Raw genomic sequence first — 22590 nt, 5'->3', positions numbered from 1 at the left:
TTGTATAAGTGTTTGAAGCGTTCTGGCTGTTTCTCCCTTCTTTTGCTTGTTCCACATCTTGTAGCTGACATATAAGTTGTATGAGCTCATGTTCTTGTATGTGCGTGTGTGCGTGTGTGCGTGTGAGTCTGCGTGGAGGGAGTTTATTAGAGGCTTGCTACAATATGCTTAGAGGAAGGTGTCAGAATGGTTAATACGCTGATCTGCCAGCACAGTGAACATGATGGTCTGGGTTTCATTCCTGGTCTCGCCCTTTCTACCCAATTTAACTGTAAAAACAAACTGGGTATCCTTTCTTTCCGATGAGATGATAAGCTGAGGTCCCGTGTGCAGTACACACTTGTACTGAAAAAGAACCCATGGCAACGTAAGTCCTGTCCTCTGGCACAACTCTGAAGAAGAAATCTACTCTGATAGGTACATAAATATATATGCATGCACACAAGGCCTGACCAAGCGCATTGGGTTATGTCACTGGTCAGGCATCTGCCTAGCAGATGTGGTGAGCGTATATGAATGTGTCCGAACGCAGTGACGCATCCTTGAGAACCTAAAACTGAAAATAAAGCTAGAGAAATTATCCCCCTCCCCTCTACCGTGTATGGACGGCTGGTGTCTTCTATGGACTGACAGATACCACTCAGTCTTTGCAGACTGTTGACTTGTGCTCTGGGTGGTGACTGATGAAGCGTCGGGCGTGGTTGGACAGGCCAATACGGGAGCGACAGTCCTTTCGACACGGCGCAAAAAATGAAATCTGACGCTGGCCTGCCATGTCTGACTTTAGGCTTTTCTCCTCAATCTGTTGACCTCAGAACACTCGGCAAGTGTCTCTTCGAACTTAGAAGAGACGCTTTTCTGCACTGTACGCTTCTGGGCTGATCATTATGAGGCTAAGGCTTCCTAGATGTTCAGGTCGATATTCAAGTCTTTCAGCTATATCTTGCTTGATGTCTTTTTGCGCGGTGTGGTCTGCCTTTGGAACGTTTTCCCTGTACCAGATCTCGATAAAGGAGAACTTTTGGGATAATAATAATAATAATAATAATAATAATAATACACAGTTTTTCTATGGCGCGATATCCAGCACCAGTGCTGCTCAAATCGCCTCACATCATCCAGTTGACTATAAACATGCCTTAAAAAACATATCAACCGCTATCTCAAAATGGAAAACATCCAGTGTGTTCATATGAATGAAAAAGCACACTTAAGAGATGAATCAGATTATAAAATCTATGAAGTAAATAAGGCTTATATTAAAATAAAATGCATTTCATAGAACACGCGCGCGCGCGCGCGCTCACACACACACACACGCGCGCGCGCGCGCTGACATTAAATATCAACTGCACTAAAAACAAGGCCATCCTCCATTCACGCTACGTGACCAAGCCAATGCACTGACAATACAATGTCAGGTGTCTAAACGCCACCGTGTCTCTTTTGCTCTCAGTCTCTCTCTGTGTCTCTCTGTTTCTTAACGAATGGTGTAAAACAGGGAGATGTTTGTAGTCCCATTCTCTTTACATTATTTATAAATGAACTTGCTTTAGAGATAATTGATAATGGCAGACATGGTGCAAATTTTAGTCTAAAGATGATTGAATTGTTTATTCTTTTGTTTGCAGACGATATAATTTTGTTATCAGAAACTGTGATTGATTTGCAGACGCAGTTAAATAACCTTTGTAAAGCTGCAACCCAGTTACAGCTAAAAGTTAACATGGATAAAAGTAGTATTATAGTGTTTAGAAAAGGTGGATTTCTAGCTGCTTCGGAGAAATGGTTCTATGATAAATCTGAGATGTCTGTTGTTAATTCTTACCGATATCTGGGGATATTATTTTCTAAGAAATTAAGTTTTAGTCATGCATGTAATGATTTAGCAAGTAGAGGAAAACGGGCTGCATTCAGCATTTTGTGTAAATTGTACAAACTTAACAATAACTCAATCAAATTACTTTTGAAGCTATTTGATGCGCAGATCCAACCTATCCCAATGTATGGCGCAGAAATATGGGGTCTGGAAAATGCCGCATCAGTGGTAGAGAGTGTTCACTTGTTTGTATTAAAAAAGTATCTCGGTGTGAGTGCGAGAACACCAAATGATTTAGTTTATGGTGATCTAGATAGATTCCCTTTGATTGTGAATTCTTCTATTTGTTGCATTAGATACTGGTTAAAGTTGACAAGAATGGACGAACAGAGATTACCTTTTAAGGCATATAACATGTTGTTGAGTTTAGCAAACAGAGGAAGAAACAATTGGGTTTCAAAGGTTCGTGATACATTGTATACTTATGGTTTCATGTATGTATGGGAGAACCAAGGTGTGGGCTGTATAAGTTCTTTTTTGAAAATATTGAAACAAAGACTTGTCGACTGTAGATGGCAGAATTGGAATTTCCATGTTAACAATAGTGATAGGTTTTTGGAATATAGAAAATTTAAGTCATCTCACGAGTTAGAGCCTTACTTGATAATGGATATAAATAGGTTTATTAGATACGCTCTCACAAGATTTCGTTTTGGTACTTCTGCCCTACCTGTGCATCGTCTTCGTTATCAGAAATATACTGTAAATGCAATGAAATGTCCAATGTGCATGAATGCAACTGACGATGAAGTCCATTTCGTATTTGGTTGTCCTGTTTTTGAGGACTTGAGACACCAGTTTATACATCCTAAATATTATAGAAATACTTCTGATTTTCGACTTAATCATCTTTTGGCTGCTAGAAATGAACACACAATTCGAAATTTTGCTAATTACTTATACAAGGCATTCAATATAAGAGAAATTGCTGTATCTTGAATACATATATGTATGTTTATGTACGCATGTGCATGCATTTGTGTACCAATGGTTGTGATTATTTCAGTGTATATGGGTTCCTGTGTATACGCGAGTTTAGGTGTATACTCATATGTATGTGGCATAGATATATATGTATGTATGTATGTATGTATGTATTGTGTGTGTGTGTGTGTGTGTGTGTGTGTGTGTGTGTGTGTGTGTGTGTGTGTGTTCGTATCTCGGTTGTTGTTTTCTTTGTCTTTTTGTTGTTGTCGTTGTTGTTGTTTTTTTAAAATTTCCTCATAACTCGAGTGTGTGTGCATATGGGAGATAAGATTTGCATATACTTGCATTTTGCGATTTCTTTTTGTTGCAAAATATGGTGTACTTATTATAGTTCACAACCCCTTCAAATGGGGCTTTGGCCTTACTGAATAAAATTCTGATTCTGATTCTGATTCTGTTTCATAACTAAGCTAGTTTGCGTTTGGAAGCGATGTTATATTTTCCATATATGTTGCATCATGGTGTTTCCATTACATAATGTTCACATACCCCTTCATAAGGGGCCTTGGGTTTTTTGGTTGTTTTTTTTTTGGATAAATCATCTCTCTCTCTCTCTCTCTCTCTCTCTGTCTCTGTCTGTCTCTCTGTCTCTATCTCTTTCTCTGTCTCTCCCTCTCTGGTACAATAAACACACTGTTAAGTGTCAGTTATGCCCAGGACAAAACATTGATCGAAACGAAAACGGGACTTTGGAGACAAGAGTGGTGATTCAACAGGTGACAGGTTTATGAACCCCTCCCACCCTCGGCCCCCAGCACACACACACACACACACACACACACACACACACACACACACACACCACGCACACACACACACACACACACACACACACACACACACACACACACACACACACACACACACACACACACACACACACACACAACGCAGACACACACACACACACACACACACACACACACACACACACACACACACACACACACACACACACACACACACACACACACACATACAGAGTGAGTGGGTGAATTTTCAGTGAAAAATCTAATGCCTGTATTGAAATTGCTGTACTTATTCCCCCATTTGATGTTTTCTTTTCCCCCTCTGGCTCTGATGTATGCGCGATATAGCCTATATGACAGTCAGTCGTGTCCGACTATGACCATCAGAACAACAGAGAAGGCAACTGCTTTCCCGACTATTTGGACTAGAGTTTGATTTGTCTCTGTTTGTCTGAGTCGATGCTCAAGGAATTATCATCACATTCAGAATGCAATATATTCAGTATTAAAGACAATATTCTATTAACCATGGGATTGAATGGATCTAAATAGCAGTGACATAAAAATGTATATGTACTGTTCAAAAATAAGCGAAGCAGGTCGCTAACATTTATTAAGAGAGAGATTTGTGTATAGGTCTCATCATTACTGAATAATGTCCCCAAACGACAATCAAAAATTCTTCAAATCTTAATTTCAGTCTACAACTTGTCAGTTAAAATTAAGTCACGCTATACGTGCATGCATTATGTTTTTCAAGTGTGCAAACAACGTTCAGCTTCTGCCATCGTTTGGAGATTTAAAAAAAGGTCGTGATGTAGACAGGAAAAGTTTGAAACTGTGATAAATCTACATTGTGATTGTAAAACAGTAGATTGCTGACCTATGTGGACTGCATAAGATAAAAATGCTATGTTTTCAGAAAACAACTTTTTAATTAACATTCATTTCTGATGGTGAGCAAAAATATGATTTGCATCGATATGTACTGATAAACATCCATCCCTATCTTTCACCCACAACCCTCCACCATTAGCATTTTCACTTTTACTGTTGTTGCACAGAAGGACTTACACGTGAGCATTGAAGTCTTTGCCTCTTCATTTCATTTGTTTCAATTTCGTTACAATTAGACATAAAGCAACAAATACATGTCCAGCATGATACCAACAAAAAAACAGCAGTATAAAATAAAAGTGTGAAAAGTTAAAGGAGACTGAAAAAAAATCAATTTTTATACAACAGCTGCTGTTCAAGTGACAGTAACATCAATTTCTGATTCATACACATGTATGGATGCATGTATGAATGTATGTATACATGTATGTTATGTATGTGACTATATATAATATGTTCGATCACTATTATACATGTAACCGTGAACCGAGTGGTATATAAAAACGAGGTCACAAAAGAATTATTGAATTACTGAATTAGACAGGATAAAAAGAGAAAGGACAGAAAGCTCCTTGCACAGGCCAGGGGCATATAGAGGCCAGTCACAAAAAGGGTTTTCAATTGTTTTATTTCTACAATAGTTATCAGTAGAGAAGAAGAGAAAGAAGATAAGAAGGCAGGACAGTAGAATGTCAGGCAGCTGACTGTATGTGCGACACACTCGATGTCACTTTCTCAGACCAGAGCCGGGGAAAGTAACCAGCGGACGCCAAAAACAGCTTTCATTTCAATTTCGAATTTGAATAGCGTGACGCCACATGAGTTACCTCTACAGGTCAATGGTTGGACACCGTCACTGTAGTAAAACTGTCATCCGCTTCACGGAATGTACTGTGAGTAGAACTATGGTTATCGTAGCCAGCTGAGCACTTAGATACATCTATATGCCCTTAACCTGTAGGGGGGGGGGGGGGGGCTTTCTATCCTTTCACTTTCTTTTTTATCCTGTCCAAGGAACTAAGCAACATTCAGCCATCTAACAAGTTCCCACTAAGCAGCACACACTAGCACACCCTAGACTAAGCAGCACCTACATAAAGCAGCTCACCCTACTTAGCAGTTCCTATTAGCTGCACACCTAGAACACCAACACAAAACCAAAATCCAGGTCAGATGCAGTCTCAAAATATCCTGGACATCATTGACATGGAATGTCCAACAGTATACACTCCTCTCACACATAGATCTCCGTGAGGTAAAGCAAGCTTCAGTGAGCTTATCTGTCACTGTGACATACAATACTGTGCCCCACACATATGACCAATGAAATTATAAGTGCTTATCAAGTCCTGTATGTGCAATACAATAATAACTGTGCATTTCCATTTTGTACTCAAAACTCAAAACTCCCCACTTTGTCTCCACAAAGTGTCTCACTTGCACAATTGCATAGGAACCATAATTACCACTTTGAATATTTAAGCATTATCAAACCCCGATATACAACAAACACAGGACTGACTGATAATGTATCTCTGAGTGTTGAACTCATATTACACATCATACGGTAATAATTGTATATGACCATGACCAAACAAATCTCCGTTTTGTCTCCACAAAGTGTTCCACTGACACAAATACATATGAAGATCATAATTACCAACATGTCTCCGATAAACAGCAAAGCAAGTGCAACAACATGGCACTGACTCTCAATCCTCCCAGTGTTTACTAACCCTTTAACCACATTTCAGTGAGTTTTCCCACTTTGTCTGATCAAAGTATACCACAAGCACATAACACAACTCCTACACATATTGTCACAACTACCAGCAAATCAAACATGTCCATAACACTTGCTGTTAGCCCCGTGTGCCCACACACATGAAAAATCATCGAAACACACTGACACAGCCCATTTTACAATTAACTGAGACCATCTAATTTTTCATATAATTATATACAAAACAGGTAATACCTCAACAATACATCAAAACCAACTTCAGGTGTAGCAAAATCAAAACACACTACACACCTTCTACAATACAATACAATACATTTCTGTTCATCCATTTGGAAATAATTGTGCATCCAAAGGCTCGTCACCCATCCAACGCAATGTCTCAGCCCACAGCCGAGTCTATTGCACACACACACACACACACACACACACACACACACACACACACACACACAGAGTATTTAAAAGATAATATATATATATATATATATATATATATATATATATAAGATAATATATATAATGAGAAACACATTTTCAGAATACGTTATGCTTCTATAATGATGTATGTTTTCCTTAGAATATTTGCCATTCACACAGACAGTCTGGGTTCAGTTCGTTAAGATGGACTCCAAAAATATGAGTTCTGTGATGTTTTTTGTAGTTTTTTTTTTCGGTTGTCTGCTTTTCTTCCTAATGATGATAAAATTACATTTGCTGGTAAAAATCCAAGGACTGCTCTGATTTGAAATCATTTTGATTTAATTTATTTTATATTGCGGATCTTAAATGCTACTTTCCTGATACTTCTGTATCATTTGACAGCATTTTGGGTTGTTGTTTTCAACCTCTACAAAGATATCGTAGAATGGTTTTCTTCCTTTCTTTTCAGAATATAGAACATCCAAGGTTCCGGGAATACTTGTCTGTCATTTTCAAAATTGATATTCAGCTCACAAAGATTAACTTTCTAATGATTGCTGTGAATGTTAGAAAACTGGCTTTTACATTCTATTATCGATGAATTCTGCCTATGATTTATAATCTCTATGTTCTTTACATACAACCGCAGTACATAATGCATTCTTATGCGTCTTTTTTATCAAGTAAGTATGAGGTAAACTTTGTCGCTGAAAAATAATGATTTAGCTAGCATTTCTGATCAGTTGATGAGATTTACTTTGTTTTGGAACATGTTGCAAGCTTGTTTCCACAAAAGATTTTGATTACTGTGAGTCAGCTCAAAATAGTCGGTCCATATTTACCTACACCCTCCATATTTGGATACAGTAATTTCATTAGTGATTTTCATTTATGGTATGTGGTTTTAGATCTTCTCATCCAACAAATTTTCAAAGGCTGCATGAAACAATTTACGTCAGGAAATCCAATCCCACCCATAACATCTCTTTCTTGCACTTATCCTATTAATTCTATTTATAATTGTGTCTATGACTTGTGTGTGTGTGTGCATGCGTGCTGGTGTGTGTTGTGTGCGTGTTTGTGTGTGTGGAGGGGTTGTGAATAATTCGATGAATTTTTTTTTTAATCCTGTGTTCCATTTTTCCCTTTTTGGTATTAACGTTTTTGGTTTTTGACTCACTTGTGTAAACCCGGTGTTCGGTTGTGTGTGTGTGTGTGTGTGTGTGTGTGTGTGTGTGTGTGTGTGTGTGTGTGTGTGTGTGTGTGTGTGTGTGTGTGTGTGTGTGTGTCCATGGTAAACTTTAATATTGACATTTTCTCTGCAAATACTTTGTCAGTTGACACAAAATTAGGTATAAAAATAGGAAAAATTCAGTTCTTTCCAGTCGTTGTGTTTAAAACAATATTGCACCTCTGGGATGGGCACAAAAAATAAAAAAATGAAGCCTAATTATATGCAAACTGCATTTACTGTTATATTTATATTTTTTGTATTCTCTAAACTTGGCACTTTGATCTGATATTCTGACCCAACAACAAGAGCAGTCATTACTATCATTTTTTGTTCAAACAGGAACTTCTTTTGCTAAGCATGGAAGTTTTATTTATTTTGCAAACGTTTTGGTGCAGATAGTAAAAAAGGGAAATTACTCTGTAATTAATGCTAGGGACTTAATTTGCTTTGATCGTTCTCATCTTAAACATTACATTTTGAAATTATACTCAATACATAAAAAAATTGTTGTTTTTTTGTTTTTTTAAAGTGTATCACAAGTGAGTCTTGAAGGCCTTGCCTCTCTTGTTCCTACTTGTGAACGCCTAAGGCTTATTTTTAAGTTTAGGCGCAAACAACAACAACAACAACAACGATAATAATAATAATAATAATAATGTTACGGAGTGCCACAAACTGATTTCCTCGTGCGGGGGAATTTAAGTGCTTCTGTTTATTTGCACATGTTTTTTGTACTGGTCAGTGAGAATACTTTTCTCTGTCCAGTTCAACTGGCTCGCGACACACTGTCTGTCGCAGAGGCTTGGAAGGGAAAGGTCTCGCTGTTGGTGCTTTGTGGTTCTGGCTACAGGTAATTATATAGTATTTTTCATAAGAGTTTAAAGATATAGTTAGTCTTTTTGTGTACGCATGTTTTTTATGTACTGTAAATGTAGTTACTATTTGTTGTGCATATTTTGGTGGAACTATGCTTTGCAATACATTGTGTAAACTTGGCTACACCGCAAATTGACCAAAGTATAGTATGTTCTCTGTACATATAATCGCTAGCATGAAGAGCAAAACTAGTATAGATCGAATAATGTTATCTTTCTATTTCTAAATGTTGAGAAACGTGGCCATGTTTTTCATAATAACCTTGTTAAATATTCCGTTCCCGTTGTTAGTCCTAACGCATGGATAATGAATAAATGTTTTCGTTCTTGTGTGTCATGTAAGCAGCATGGCCTTAATGAGAAATTGATATTTGATAATTGGAGAGTCAGTGGATAGTTTAAAATAATTATTTGAACTAATACAAATAGGGGTATGAATGGAAAAGGATGCGCCCTTACTGTTGGACTGGTGAATAGCTGTTCCTGGACTTCTTCAATCACACAAACACAAGATTTTGACTGTGAGTAGACCTATTGTATTTCTCTTTGACATATCCCTTGCCAAATGGTTATTCTCACCACACCACCACTGGTGACATTGTCATCACCCTGCATCAACCACCACCATGTCTAAACGATGTTGTCCCGGCCCTGACCCGTGCTGTGCTTGTCTCTTCATTCATCACTCATGATATCCTACACAACCCTAACACTTTGCTGCCTTCTGGCATATGGCAACTGGTCCTCTCAGCATCTCTAATGGCTCGAACACACCCAGTGCAAATAACTCTTCTGTTGTCCCCTGTGGGATTCGTGACAGAACTGTGGGTTGGGATGACCGCGGCGTGGAATGTGTGGAATGGAGGTGGTTCCATGCGTCATGCCAGAACATTGATACTCAGACCTATATTGACGTTGGAGCTCCTGATGTTAGCTGCCATTGCGAACTTTGCCAATCACCAAATTACAGCACTGCGGCCTTCGATCTTCACGGTGTGGAACAGGAAATATACAGACACAACTCTGCTGCAAACCACTCAGACTTTACCTTTCACTCAGATGACTCTTTTCACCCTCTCCACTGCTCTTCTCCGACTCGTCAGAATCAACAGAACAAAAATTCAAACCGCCCTCTCCGCATCCTTACTGTAAATTTTCAGTCAGTTGTCGGAAAAGTGGCTGAGATCAGCAACCTCTTCCAAAATCTCCGCCCGGACGTTGTCCTCGGCACCGAGACATGGCTGTGCCCAGAAATTGCCTCCAACGAGATCTTCCCTCCTACATTCAAAATCTTCAGGAAGGATCGAAACAGGAATGGAGAAAGCGTCCTCATTGCAGTCGCCGACAACCTTGTCAGCTCGGAGGAGCCCAGCCTTGACAGGCCTGAATGTGAGATCCTGTGGGCCAAGGTCAAGCTCAGGGGCGAGAGGGATTTGCTGATAAGCAGCTACTACCACCCACCCAACAGCGACACTACAAGCCTGAGGGAAGTGGCAGAGTCAGCAGATTTACAAGTGAGGCAAGAAATGCCATCGTTGTTCTTGGCGGTGATTTCAACCTCCCTGGATGGGACTGGAAGAAGAAGGTGCTGAAGAAAAGGGCATCTTATCCACGTCTACACCAGGAATTCAGGGACATCATCGCTGACCTTGGCATGGACCAGACTGTCGAAAAGCCCATCAGGGGAGACAACATCCTCGACCTGCTGATAACAAACCTTCCCAACATGTTCCCCCGTATCAAAATTGTACCTGGCCTCTCTGACCATGACATAGTGTATTCAGAGCTCCAGATCAACGCCGCTCGCGACAATCTGACGGTGCGCCTTGTTCCCTGCTACGGCAAAGCTGACTGGGACGGCCCCCGGAAGGCAGCACAGGAGCTCACCAACACCATCTTTCATACCTATTCCAACTCGCCGGATACTGAAGCGATCTGGACAGCCCTCAAAACAGGCATCAACGAGTGCGTTGAACAGTTCATTCCGCACAAGAAGCTTGGCCAGAGGAGAAATCCACCATGGATAGACTACCAGACACTAAGGCTCATCAGACGCAGAGACAGAATTCACAAGAAAATGAAAAGAACTGGCAGACAAGACCTCTATGATGCATTTAAGTCACTCAAGAGACAGGGGCAGCAAAGACTCGGGAACCAGTACTGGAAATACATCCAAGGCCTCATCTTTGAAGAACAGTCTGAGCAGCCCATCCCTACAAAACGATTCTGGACATTCATTAAATCCAGACAGAATGACAGTTCTGGCATTTCGCCCATGAAAGAAGCAGGAAGACTGGTCACCAGTGACAAAGAAAAAGCTGAAATATTAAACCGCCAGTTCCAGTCTGCCTTCAGCAGTAAGGAACACTTCAGTGATGAAGAGTTCAGGGACAGATGTCCCATGCCACCACGTGATCCTCAGCAGCCCCTGTTAAAACAGGTACACGTCACGACTACCAGCGTCGAGAGACTCCTACGTAACCTCGACCCTTTCAAGGCATGCAGCCCAGACGGGATCAGCCCCCGTGTCTTGAGAGAGCTAGCGACGGAACTAGCCTCATCGCTCACACTACTATACCAGACATCCCTCGACTCTGGGGTTGTCCCTGTTGACTGGAAGACTGCCAACGTGTATCCTGTCTTCAAGAAAGGGGAACGATACAATGCAGAAAATTACAGGCCCATCTCCCTGACAAGTATTCCGTGCAAGCTCCTGGAGCATATACTGGTCAGCAAGATCATGGCGTACTGCGAAGAGTACCAGATTCTCTGCACGGAACAGCACTGATTCCGGAAGGGTCGCTCATGCAAAACGCAGCTACTCGGCTTCGTGGACGAAGTGTCTGAGGCCCTTGAACAGGGATACCAGGAGGACTTACTTGTCTTCGATTTCTCGAAGGCCTTCGACAAAGTTAACCAAAGCCTCATGACCCACAAGCTTGGACACTACGGAATCGTCGGGAACATCAACACCTAAATCCAGAACTTCCTCAATGATAGGAGGCAGTCCGTCGTCGTCAATGGTTCCAGGTCAGAGGTTGCTCCAGTAGATTCAGGAGTCCCCCAGGGCTCCATCCTTGGACCGAGCCTGTTTCTACTCTACATCAATAACCTACCGACCGGACTGTCCGCCAGGGCCAGGCTGATGACACTGCCTGCCACAAAGACGTCAAGACAGCCGAAGACCAAGAGGAGCTGCAAGCGGATGTGGACACCCTAGCTTCCTGGGAACAGCGGTGGAAGATGTCTTTCCACCCCCAGAAATACCAGCTGTGTGTGGGATCCCCACACCACTGAAGACATTAACACCACTGAAAAGGTGCAGCGTAGAGCAGCTCGCTGGGCCTCACAACGCTTCCGCCAAACCTCCAGTGTGGATGACATGCTCCTTGACCTGGAATGGCCAACGCTGCAAGCCAGACGGAGGCGTGCGAGATTCACTATGTTCTACAAGGTGCACAACAGCCTAGTACATGTTGATTCCAAACATCTCCCCTCTGTCAGCCGCCTCAGCGAAATAACTAGAAAGTCCCACCCCCTGCGATACGACATTCCATCCAACAGGACACAGTGCCGGCAGATGACATTCTTTCCAAGAACCATCCCGGAATGGAACAACTTGCCCACTGAATCCGCCACTGCGCCATCTCTGGCAGTCTTCCAGGCCAGGGTGGCAAACCTCTGACCAGCTCCAAACAACAGCAAACTACCCCCCACCCCCACCCCCTCTCCACAATCCTCCAAATCCTGTTAAACTAACTAACTAAAACAGCCCACTCGGAACTACCCTCCGGAAAAGAATTTGTGCAGCAGATTCATTGACAAGTCGATGCTGGCTACCCATCCAAAGGAAGAAGAAAAGAGAATGTGGAAATTATATACAGCATATATCTTACGGGTCTTAATACACCGTCCCAGAGTTCTGGGGCAGACGTAGAGACAGCCCAGTCCGAGGAGACGGGATCAACCCACCGTCCGAGGAGACGTGGTAACGGCCCAGTCCGGGGAGACTGGAGCGGGACAGACCTGGCTGAGGTTTGGTGAGGCTGATGCAGCCACGAGACAACGTGTCTTGAAGACAAATACACGTCCTGAAGAACCACGAAATTTGCGTGTGCGGCACAAGACCAGAGGTGATATGTGTGTTGACTGTTAGTTCGTGGACCCACAAAACATTGAAGAACAGAAGTCAGCATTCCCCAGACTCAAAATCGGATGCCTGCATTTGTGTGTGTGTGTGTGTGTGTGTGTGTGTGTGTGTGTGTGTGTGTGTGTGTGTGTGTGTGTGTGTGCATATGTATGTCTACTAACTGCAGAACAAATTTTGAATCCTTTTGTGTGTGTTAAATTAAATAGGCTCAGGGGTAATACCTTGTGTCTGTTTTGTTCACGGAGTGCAGGAGAATGAGATGAACTCGCACGTGTTTGTTTGTTACCTTCCTTTAGTCTAGTCTGTCTTCAACTCTCTTGCATAACAAATAATGATAATAACAATGACTATACGATTTTGCTGATTATACCACATGTTCACCATTGCTTTTTGCTTTGAAGCTCCTTCAGATAATATAAAAGTATCTGTGCCTTCACTTTGTTCACACCATACCCATAATGAGCGCCATCAAAGCTCTCCACATCCGCCGTCATATTGAGGGAGTCAAAGATGGCCACGTCCCAAGGTCTCAGATGCTCTTTCATTTTCTTGCTGAAATCGATCACTGGTTGAAGGGGATCACGTGGGCTCTTTAACTTGCCCCAGCGGTGAGGGGGGGCCCAGACGAGCAAAGGCCAGTGAGAACCGATGTCATTTCTCTCTTGCAGCACTGGCTGCATGACCATATTGAAGGTGGCCTGGTCTTTAAATTTGTCGTGGCCACCCAAGCCGATGAAGGCAAGACTGCGAGGAGTGTGGTGCAGCTGAGAAATCAGCTGACGTATGTCTTCGTTGTGATTCTTGGGAAAGTACCGCAGAACAGCACTCCTATCTGGGCACTCCCTGACATTCTTGTCCACCCACATACGACACACCTTCTCCGTGAACATGTAAATGCCTGCACACCGGCGTCTCAGATCTGAAACAACAATTATTGTCCATGGGAGCTCACTTTTCATGTCGATGAGTATTCGAATGAGCATGAAGAAAATTTTCTATTTTTAATTGAATGAAGCAGACAATACTGAGCTCTGAGTTGAGAGCACTCATGCACATTCTTCTATATCACACACACACACACACACACACACGCGCGCGCGCGCGCGCGCGTGCTTGCACGACCGTACACACACGCGCATTCCTGCCCACCCCATACACAAACTCTCTATCCGCCCGCTCTCTCTCTTTTACACACACACACACACACACACACAGACACACACACACACACACACACACACACACACACTGTCTGTCTGTCTCTGTCTCTGTCTCTCTTGAGTGGATAGATGGGAGAGGGGGCTCAAAAACCAGCAATCAAGCAGGCAAAAATCAGCACAAACAAAAACCACAGCCTCTGGGCATGAACAATGAACACTCACCAGCAGGAGTTTTCTTACTAAAGGCTCCTGTGATGGGGTTCCCTCTGACGGCCAAGAGGAAGGCCGTGTACACATGACGTGTGAACGAGTCGCCCACGAAGAAGATGGTGGTATTTCTCAGTAGATGACATATCTCTTCCACCGACATCTCGTCCACTTGGCACAGCTGGTTGCTTGGACGCCATCTTGCATACTCTGCATGGAGTGGATTGCGCATGTCGTAGCACTCAGGGCACACGCATTGGTCCATGGATCGGTTGGTGCAGCGGTTGTGATAACAGCAAGGTTTATCTCCCTCTGTGTCACACATGGCTCGAAACCTGAAGAAGATATAAAATAAAAATCAGTTAAATAATTGATTGATTGATTTATTGATTCTTTAATTAGTTAATTGATTAATTAATTCATCTCTTCATTGAATGATTGATTGGTTAAGTAACTAAGTAAAAAGGAAATAGATAACAAAGTGAATGAACAAAATTAATAAATGAGTGAATGAAAGTCATGGAGATCCTTGTAGTTATTCATCCTTTTTCATCACACGTGTGTGGACATCTGGTGTGAATGTATGTGCAGACGTATGTCAGAGCATGCATGGCAAAAATAATTGCTCATGCATGCACATTCCCCAAATGACAAAAGCAGTGTGTGTGTGTGTGTGTGTGTGTGTGTGTGTGTGTGTGTGTGTGTGTGTGTGTGTGTGTGTGTGTGTGTGTGTGAAGAACTCAGAACTCATTTGATTGTCGTAAATCCCATCAGAGGAATTATGGACACTACAAACTAAGCACAACAAACAAACAAAAAGTAAAAGCAATAAGTTGTGACCACATGCAGGATATTCCACAAGACATAGTTATAGATTGCGAACTTTAAAGCATTCATATATATATACATATATGTATATTGCCATTTCTGGTTGGAAACAAATTAGTGGCAACAGAGAACTCGGCGTTTGGATCATATTGTTGCCAGTGCCATCTGGCTAATGATTCGAAGACTGGGAATTAACTGTCACGAGTAGACGAGATCTTAAGTCAGAGTACGCATTACACTTGCCCAGAAAATGCAATTCATCCTCTATAACTCCGCATGCTTTACATAGCCGGTCATTCCTAGTTAAGTTGTAGTGACGTCCTCGGTAAATTTCAAGTTCATGTGCACTTATTTGCAATCGACATAATGCTCCTCTATGTTTAGTATTTTTGGGGCTGATCAGGTAAAGTTGTAATGTATAAATGTTTGCAATTTTGCAATGACAGGAGAGCCTTGCAATTGTCCCGTCCTTTGTGCTGTTCCAAACATATTTATCCTGTAGTTTATTCATGACAGAATATTTCATCTGCTTAGTGTTGAGTGTGCCCTGGTTCTCCCACACGTGGGAGAATACAATTGAAACCAGAATCCTTTTGATAAAATTAACCCAAGGAGCTTTTTCCAATGAATTCATCGATAGCATATCATCATATGCTTGCCTCTAATAGCTATCTTCTTTTGATTATATGATGTGCACCCAGAATTATATAACCTGACACACTGCGGTCAGAGAAATGGGGTATCTGCCTAACTCTGCAAGGACTGGTAACTTGATTGATCTTTTGTGTACGCCCATTAAGCTCCTACAGAAGTTGACATGTACATTTTCTGATGGGCATTTTGCAGAGAGAAAGACATTAAATTGGTTAAACAGCATAGAGGGCGTAGAGGAGTTTGTCGCAGTTTGATTGAATGGAAACCTCACTTCAGCGCCGTAACAGGGAATTGGAGTGTATAAAGTGTCAAACAGTTGCGTCATCACATCCAACTTTACTTCTTTCCCTCGTACACTGCTTTTCAAAGCATGTGCTGCTTTGTTTCCTTGTTTGGCTAAGTGGTCTTCAGCAAGGTGAAAATTTCCATTCTGATGAAAAGTAACTCACAAATATCTATCCGCCGTTTCGATGCAGTCATCGCCACATGAAAGGAGCACTGGTATTTTTGGGTCGTTTTTTTGTGAAAATTACGACTTTGGTTTTGTCCCTGTTGATTTTAAGCCATTGCAGACAATATTCATGTAGCTCATCTAGTTTGTTTTGTAGTCCTACTTTTGGTGTCGAGAGGATCACAATGTCATCCATATATAACAGCTAAGGAATTTGAGTCTTGTTGCTTCATTGAAATATGGTGAGGTGTCATCGTGTATACAGTCTCTTATGTCATAATGAAATATTAATAACATTTCCCTGAAGCACCCCCCCCCCTCCTTTTTTTATTTACTGTGATAGAATCTGTAAACCCATCGTTTGATTTACCACATACAGTTGAATTTAGGTACATATCTTTTATAATGTGGAAACATTTTCCATTTATCACAATATTGTTTAGCTTCAAAAGAAATATATCATGCCATATATTGTCGAATGCCTTATCCCCCCAAAAAAAACCCACAAAAACCCACAAAACAAACAAACAACAACAACAACAACAAAAACCCAGCTGTAGAGACGCCCAATTCTTTTATTTATGGTGTAATCAATTATCTTTTTCAGGATGAATATGTGATCAGTGGTTCTAGAATGTCTTCTGAAACACGCCTGGTCTTTTACAAGTAACTCATTTTGTTCTAAGTATGTTTCAACTCTTCTGTTGATAACTTGACAAAACAGTTCAGTGTTATACCCCAATAATCGTTAGGATTGTTTGGGTCGCCACTTTTAAAAATGGAAACATTTATTTCGTCTTTCCACTGACCTAGATAAATACCAGTCTGAAATATGGCAATGAATACCTTGCATACAGTAGCACTGATGCTGGACATGCTTGCTTTGAGCATTTCGCTTTTATTCCGTCTTTACCGGGAGTTTTATTGGTCTTTACAGCTTGCACTATTTCAGTCATCATAAAAGGATTGTCGAAGGACAAACGCTGGCATAGTCTGTTTTATTCTGCCAAGTTCTTTTGTACTTGTTCTTTCCTGCCTTTATCAACGGATACTTCACTACTTATCACCTTTTCTAAATAATTAATCCATTAAGCTGCAAATAATATGTGTCTCTGCGGTTGAGTAGAACTATCTGAATTTTTTAGTTCAGATAGTATTTTCCTAACATTTGGGGGGTCATGTTTCATTGCTGTGTTTAAACTTCTTACAAGTTAATTTCTGTACGTCTTTTTTGTTTTCTTAACGGCCTTCTTTGTATGTTTTTAGGCAATAAAGGTATTTATTCTGAATGTTTCTGTTAAAAGGATTTCTGTTCAATGCATTCAGTAAAGATCACACCTCTTTCCTTTCAATGAAACAGTCATGTGTGAACCACTTTTTAGATGGCTTCTTTTTTCCGTTTCGTGCGTCTATTTTTATGTTTGACCGATAAATCGGCCGCTGCAATAATAGTGTTTGTGAGATTTGACACAGAGTTGTCAATTTCTTCTTTGGCAGTCTGCACGTTTTGGAAGCTAACTTTTTCTAATCCTTCATTAATAGAGATTATCTTATTTGAAACTGACAAAGTCTTAAGTGCTGATGCTAACTTTTCGGCAGTGCCTTCCTTCCCAAAGAAAGAACGATTGGATTTTGAGTCTCGTAAAGTGGGACATTCCTTTCTACTGACAGATCTAATAAAAGGTGAACTCTTTTTGTGACTGGTAGATGAATGAACAATTCAATAGGACAGTGATCTGAAAACATGGCAAAAGTTTTGACTTTGCATTTCATCACCTTTCGTATAAGATCCTGGGAACACGTAAAGTAATCAACGACACTTTTCCCTGTTCGTGAAAAGCATCTGGGATTACCATGTAAGTCACCGAGGGTTCTCCCATTTATTAGCTGACGAACTTCTTTTGTGCACACAATCACGTGTGTAGTTAAATGAGATATCATACATACTGTTCTCACCGTCCATCTGGATAAGATCATCAAGCATACCAGTTCGTGCGTTGAAGTCACCACACAAAATGACATTAGCTTTTGTGGTAAACAGTTCTGTATCTTTATTTAGTTTTTTCCATATGTCCCGTGTGTGGTCACCTCCAAAGGAGGAGAATTCAGGTGGTGTGTATACACAATCAAAATAAGTGTATTGATCCGTATAAAAACCTTTTATCAGCATCCACACATTGTCACTACTGCTCTGTGGCAGGAACATAATACCTGGCCTAAAATATTCTTTCACAAATACAGAGATTCCACCAGAGGCTTTCTGTGCCTTTACTCGCTTTGTCCTACAGCAGTGTACCCCTGTTGCAAAGCCAGGTAGAAATATATCTTTTGTCTTATCCCTATCCAGGTGTGTTTCTTGGCAAATAACGAAATCATAGCTTGAAAATAAGTCTGTCACATCTTTTAATGTGAATTTGTTTGTTTTTGTTCAGTCGAATAGTTTCCCTAAAATCTTTGATGTTCCACGACAGTATCTTCACAACAGTATTTGATGATGTCTCTAATTCTGTGCTACTGTGCTATGGTTTTCAGGAGAAATGACAATCGTTTTACCAAGTATCTGCTTGTGTTGGTGCAGTGCGATGATCAGTATAACATATAATGATCAGTGAAACACATAATGCTTCCAGGAGTTATCATGTAGACAGTACCTTACATTATGCGTGTCTCAGTATCTGTCAGTCCAGTGAACAAAGTGTATGTCTTGACGATCACTATGTCGGGACGAACGGTGGTCACGGCTCCTCTGGGCAGTGATCATATCATCCCTGTCCGGGCGGTCCCTTAGCTGACCAGTGTATCGGTGGCTGTTGTTGTGGTAGCGTCTCTCGTCGCAGTAGGCACGGTGGTTGTCATCTCGGGAGCGGCGGTTGTCCCGGTCAGTATGGGTTTCACTGTCTCCATGTGTGTGTGTGTGTGTGTGTGTGTGTGTGTGTGTGTGTGTGTGTGCGTGCGTGCGTGCGTGCTTAAACGGTGTTTGCCTGCATGTGTTTGAGTTTACGTGTGCCTGGTTGGAAGAGAGAAAGTAATGAAAGAAGGAAAGAAAAGCAGAGATGACATGCCTACCATGCGCGCTTAGGAAAAGTGACATTCCCACAGAGGCCGTCCTTCCGCTGCAGTCCTCTGGGCATCCCGTGTAGCTCTTCTCTCACCTGTAGGCAGCACAGTCCACACTGTCAGCTTGTCTTCACTGGGGGGCAGAATGGGGGTCACTGTCTTCACTGGGGGACAGTATGGAGGTCACTGTCTTCACTGGGAGCAGTGTGGGGTCAGTGTCTCCCCTGAGGAGCAGTATGGGGGTCACTGTCTTTCCTGCGGGCAGTATGGGGGTCACTGTCTTCACTGGGGAGCAGTATGGAGGTCACTGTCTTCACTGGGAGCAGTATGGGGTCACTATCTTCACTGGGGGTAGTATGGGGTCACTGTCTTCACTTGGGGGCAGTATGGGGTCACTGTCTTCACTTGGGGGCAGTATGGGGTCACTGTCTTCACTGGGGAGCAGTATTGCGTCACTGTCTTCACATGGGAGCCTGTATGAAGGACACTGTCTTCAATGGGGGCCTCAATATGAGAGTCACTATCTTTAATAGAGGTAAATAGGGTCTGTATCTTCACTGGGGGTCAGTATCTTCATTGGGGGTCAGTATCTCCACTGCTGGACAATATCTTCACAGCTTCACAGGGGGACAGTATCTTCACTGGGGAACAGTATCTTCACTGGGGGGGGGGGGGGGGTCAGTATCTTCATTGGGGGTCAGTATCTCCACTGCTAGACAGTATCTTCACAGGGGGACAGTCTCTTCACTGGGGAACAGTATCTTCACTGGGGGGTCAGTATCTCCACTGCTGGACAGTATCTTCACAGGGGGACAGTATCTTCACTGGGGAACAGTATCTTCACTGATGGTCGGCATCTTCACTGAAGGTCAGTATCTTTACTGGGGGTCAGTATCTTCATTCTTGGGGGGGGGGGGGGGGGCAGTATCTTCACTGGGAGACAGTATCTTCCTTGGGGTTCAGTAACTTTACTAGGGCACAGTATCTTCACTGATGGACAGTATCATCCCTGGGGGTCAGTATCTTCTTTTGATTGATGATTGATGTGGATACTTATATAGCGCCTATCCTCGGTCAGAGACCAAGCTCTAAGCGCTTTACATACACGGGGAAATTTGCACCACAGGCTGCCTACCTGGGTAGAGCCGACTGACGGCTGCCACTGGGCGCTCATCATTCGTTTCATGTGTCATCAATCAGATTTCAGACGCACACGCATACACACTCAGACAGACATCTAACATTTTACGTGTATGACCGTTTTTATTTACTTACCCCGCCATGTAGGCAGCCATACTCCGTTCTCGGGGGTGTGCATGCTGGGTATATTCTTGTTTCCATAACCCACCGAACGCTGACATGGATTACAGGATCTTTAACGTGCGTATTTGATCTTCTGTGTGCGCATACACACGAAGGGGGTTCAGGCACTAGCAGGTCTGCACATATGTTGACCTTGGAGATCGGAAAAATCTCCACCCTTTACCCACCAGGTGCACCGAGATTCGAACCCAGGACCCTCAGATTAAAAGTCCAGCGCTTTAACCACTCGGCTATTGCACCCCACTTTTGGGGGCAGTATCTTCACTGGGGGCAGTATCTTTACTGGGGGACAGTATCTTCACTGGTACACAGTATCTTCTCTGATGATGGTCAGTATCTTCACTGGTGGACAGTATTTTCACTGGGGGTCAGCATCTTCACTGGTGGACAGTATGTTCACTGGGGGTCTGTATCTTTACGGGGGAACAGTATCTTTACTGGTGGACAGTATTGTCACTGAGGTACACAGTATCTTCACTGAGGGACATTATCATCCCTGGGGGTCAGTATCGTCACTGGTGGACAGTGTCTTCACTGGGGGTCAGTATCTTCACTGAGGGACAGTATGAGGGACAGCTGCTTCACCGGGGTCAGAATGGGGTTCAGTACGGTGGTCAGTATCTTCACTGGGGGTCAGTATGAGGATCACTATATTCACTGAGTCTAGGTCTGTTCACTACGAGTATATACTCACTAAGGTTATGTTAACTAAGGGTAAGTATGTTCTCTAAAAGTGAGTATGTTCACTGATGGTGTTCAATAGGGATAAGTATGTTCATTAAGGATAAGTGATCACTGAGTGTCAGTATATTCAGTTAGATTATGTTCATGAGCTATGGTCATTAAGTCTATTCGGTGAGGATAGGTATGTTTACTGAAGGTAAGTATGATCAGGAAAGGTAAGTACGTTCACTAAGGGTAGGTGTGGTCAATAAGGATCAGTATGTTCAATAAACATGATTCGTGAATAGGACTTGAACTGTGAACAACACAAGGTGTGAGGCATGCAAACTACGATATTGGACAAAAATGTGCTTGACGAAGGAGCGGATAATGAGAAAGGACATGGAGACACAGATATTAACTATGTCCCGTTCAATCAACAGACAGACAAAGAAATAAAGACAACAAACACTCTTGCCATTGATAAATCTGGCCATCTTACATGTTTGTGAAATTTGTTCATCTTCTGAATGTCAGACGGCGTCATGGGCAGTCGCTCCCAACGCCCTTGTGTCATGGAGTGCATGACGTCTGGACATTGCGCGTGTTGCAGCCACAGTGCTGTGTTCAGCCACACGTTCTGAACAGTCCAGGCTGGCGACCAAGTGAACAGCAGACACACCGCCATGGTCACCACACACGTCACCAACAGCACACCACGTCTGTTCAGCAGGCAGTGGCTGAGGTTTAACGCCATCATCAGGGAAGGAAGGCCACGTTGTCCTAGATTCAGAGTTTCTCCTGCACGGCGTAGGTTCCGGCCTTTATAGCCAAGCAGCATGACAGGTCCTTCAGTTCTGTTGTTTTTTCTCAAGTCTGAAACAAATGCAACATGGGAAGAAACTGGATCATCTCTCTCTTTCTCTCCTCTCCCCCCCCCCTCTCTCTCTATCTATCTATTCATCTCTGTGAATATATGTCTGTATGTGTGTGTGAGTGTGTTATACACACATCTTAGATTTCGCAGAACAGCACCAAAGATGACAATCGTAACCCTCCACAATGAAAAGAGTCACTTTGCACCTGATCCGCTTTGCAGCTCGCAGCGATTTTTAGGCAGGTGGGATTCAGGTTGTTGATTGTCAGATTTTGACCTATAGTAAACTTTAGGGTTTATTTTACCTTAAATTGAAGCATTTATGTGTAATTGTATTTTCTTTTGCCTCAAATGTGTGTTTGAAACATCCATCCCTTCATTCTGATCACATATGACTTCATTATTTACCACAACCCAAAAGTGCTCAGACTGCGT

The 22590-nt window shown here is 42.3% G+C and overlaps 1 protein-coding gene across 1 annotated transcript; it reads right to left on the bottom strand.

Moving 5' to 3' along the window:
• Positions 1-12679: 12679 nt before the first annotated feature.
• On the bottom strand, positions 12680-22132 carry LOC143285145 (uncharacterized). Its single transcript, XM_076592373.1, has 4 exons — positions 21781-22132; positions 19302-19387; positions 14318-14637; positions 12680-13854 (listed from the first exon to the last, which is right to left on the bottom strand). The coding sequence occupies exons 1-4, from the start codon at positions 22117-22119 to the stop codon at positions 13313-13315; spliced, it is 1287 nt and encodes a 428-aa protein (XP_076448488.1). The 5' UTR covers positions 22120-22132; the 3' UTR covers positions 12680-13312.
• Between the last annotated feature and the right edge of the window lie 458 nt (positions 22133-22590).

This window comes from Babylonia areolata, chromosome 8, assembly GCF_041734735.1.
Source record: "Babylonia areolata isolate BAREFJ2019XMU chromosome 8, ASM4173473v1, whole genome shotgun sequence".
In the NCBI taxonomy this organism is placed as follows: domain Eukaryota; kingdom Metazoa; phylum Mollusca; class Gastropoda; order Neogastropoda; family Buccinidae; genus Babylonia; species Babylonia areolata.
The sequence above is the reverse complement of the archived record's forward strand: the minus strand, read 5'-3'. Positions and strand labels throughout refer to the sequence as shown.

Bases quoted from the DNA above. Each gene is read 5' to 3' on its own strand.
- LOC143285145 (XM_076592373.1), bottom strand. From the start codon at position 22,119: ATGCTGCTTGGCTATAAAGGCCGGAACCTACGCCGTGCAGGAGAAACT. The intron at 14,638-19,301 runs GTAGGCATGTCA...TATCTTCTTCAG, and splicing joins ACTTTTCCTAAGCGCGCATG to GTTTCGAGCCATGTGTGACA. The intron at 13,855-14,317 runs GTGAGTGTTCAT...TTGTTGTTTCAG, and splicing joins TAGTAAGAAAACTCCTGCTG to ATCTGAGACGCCGGTGTGCA.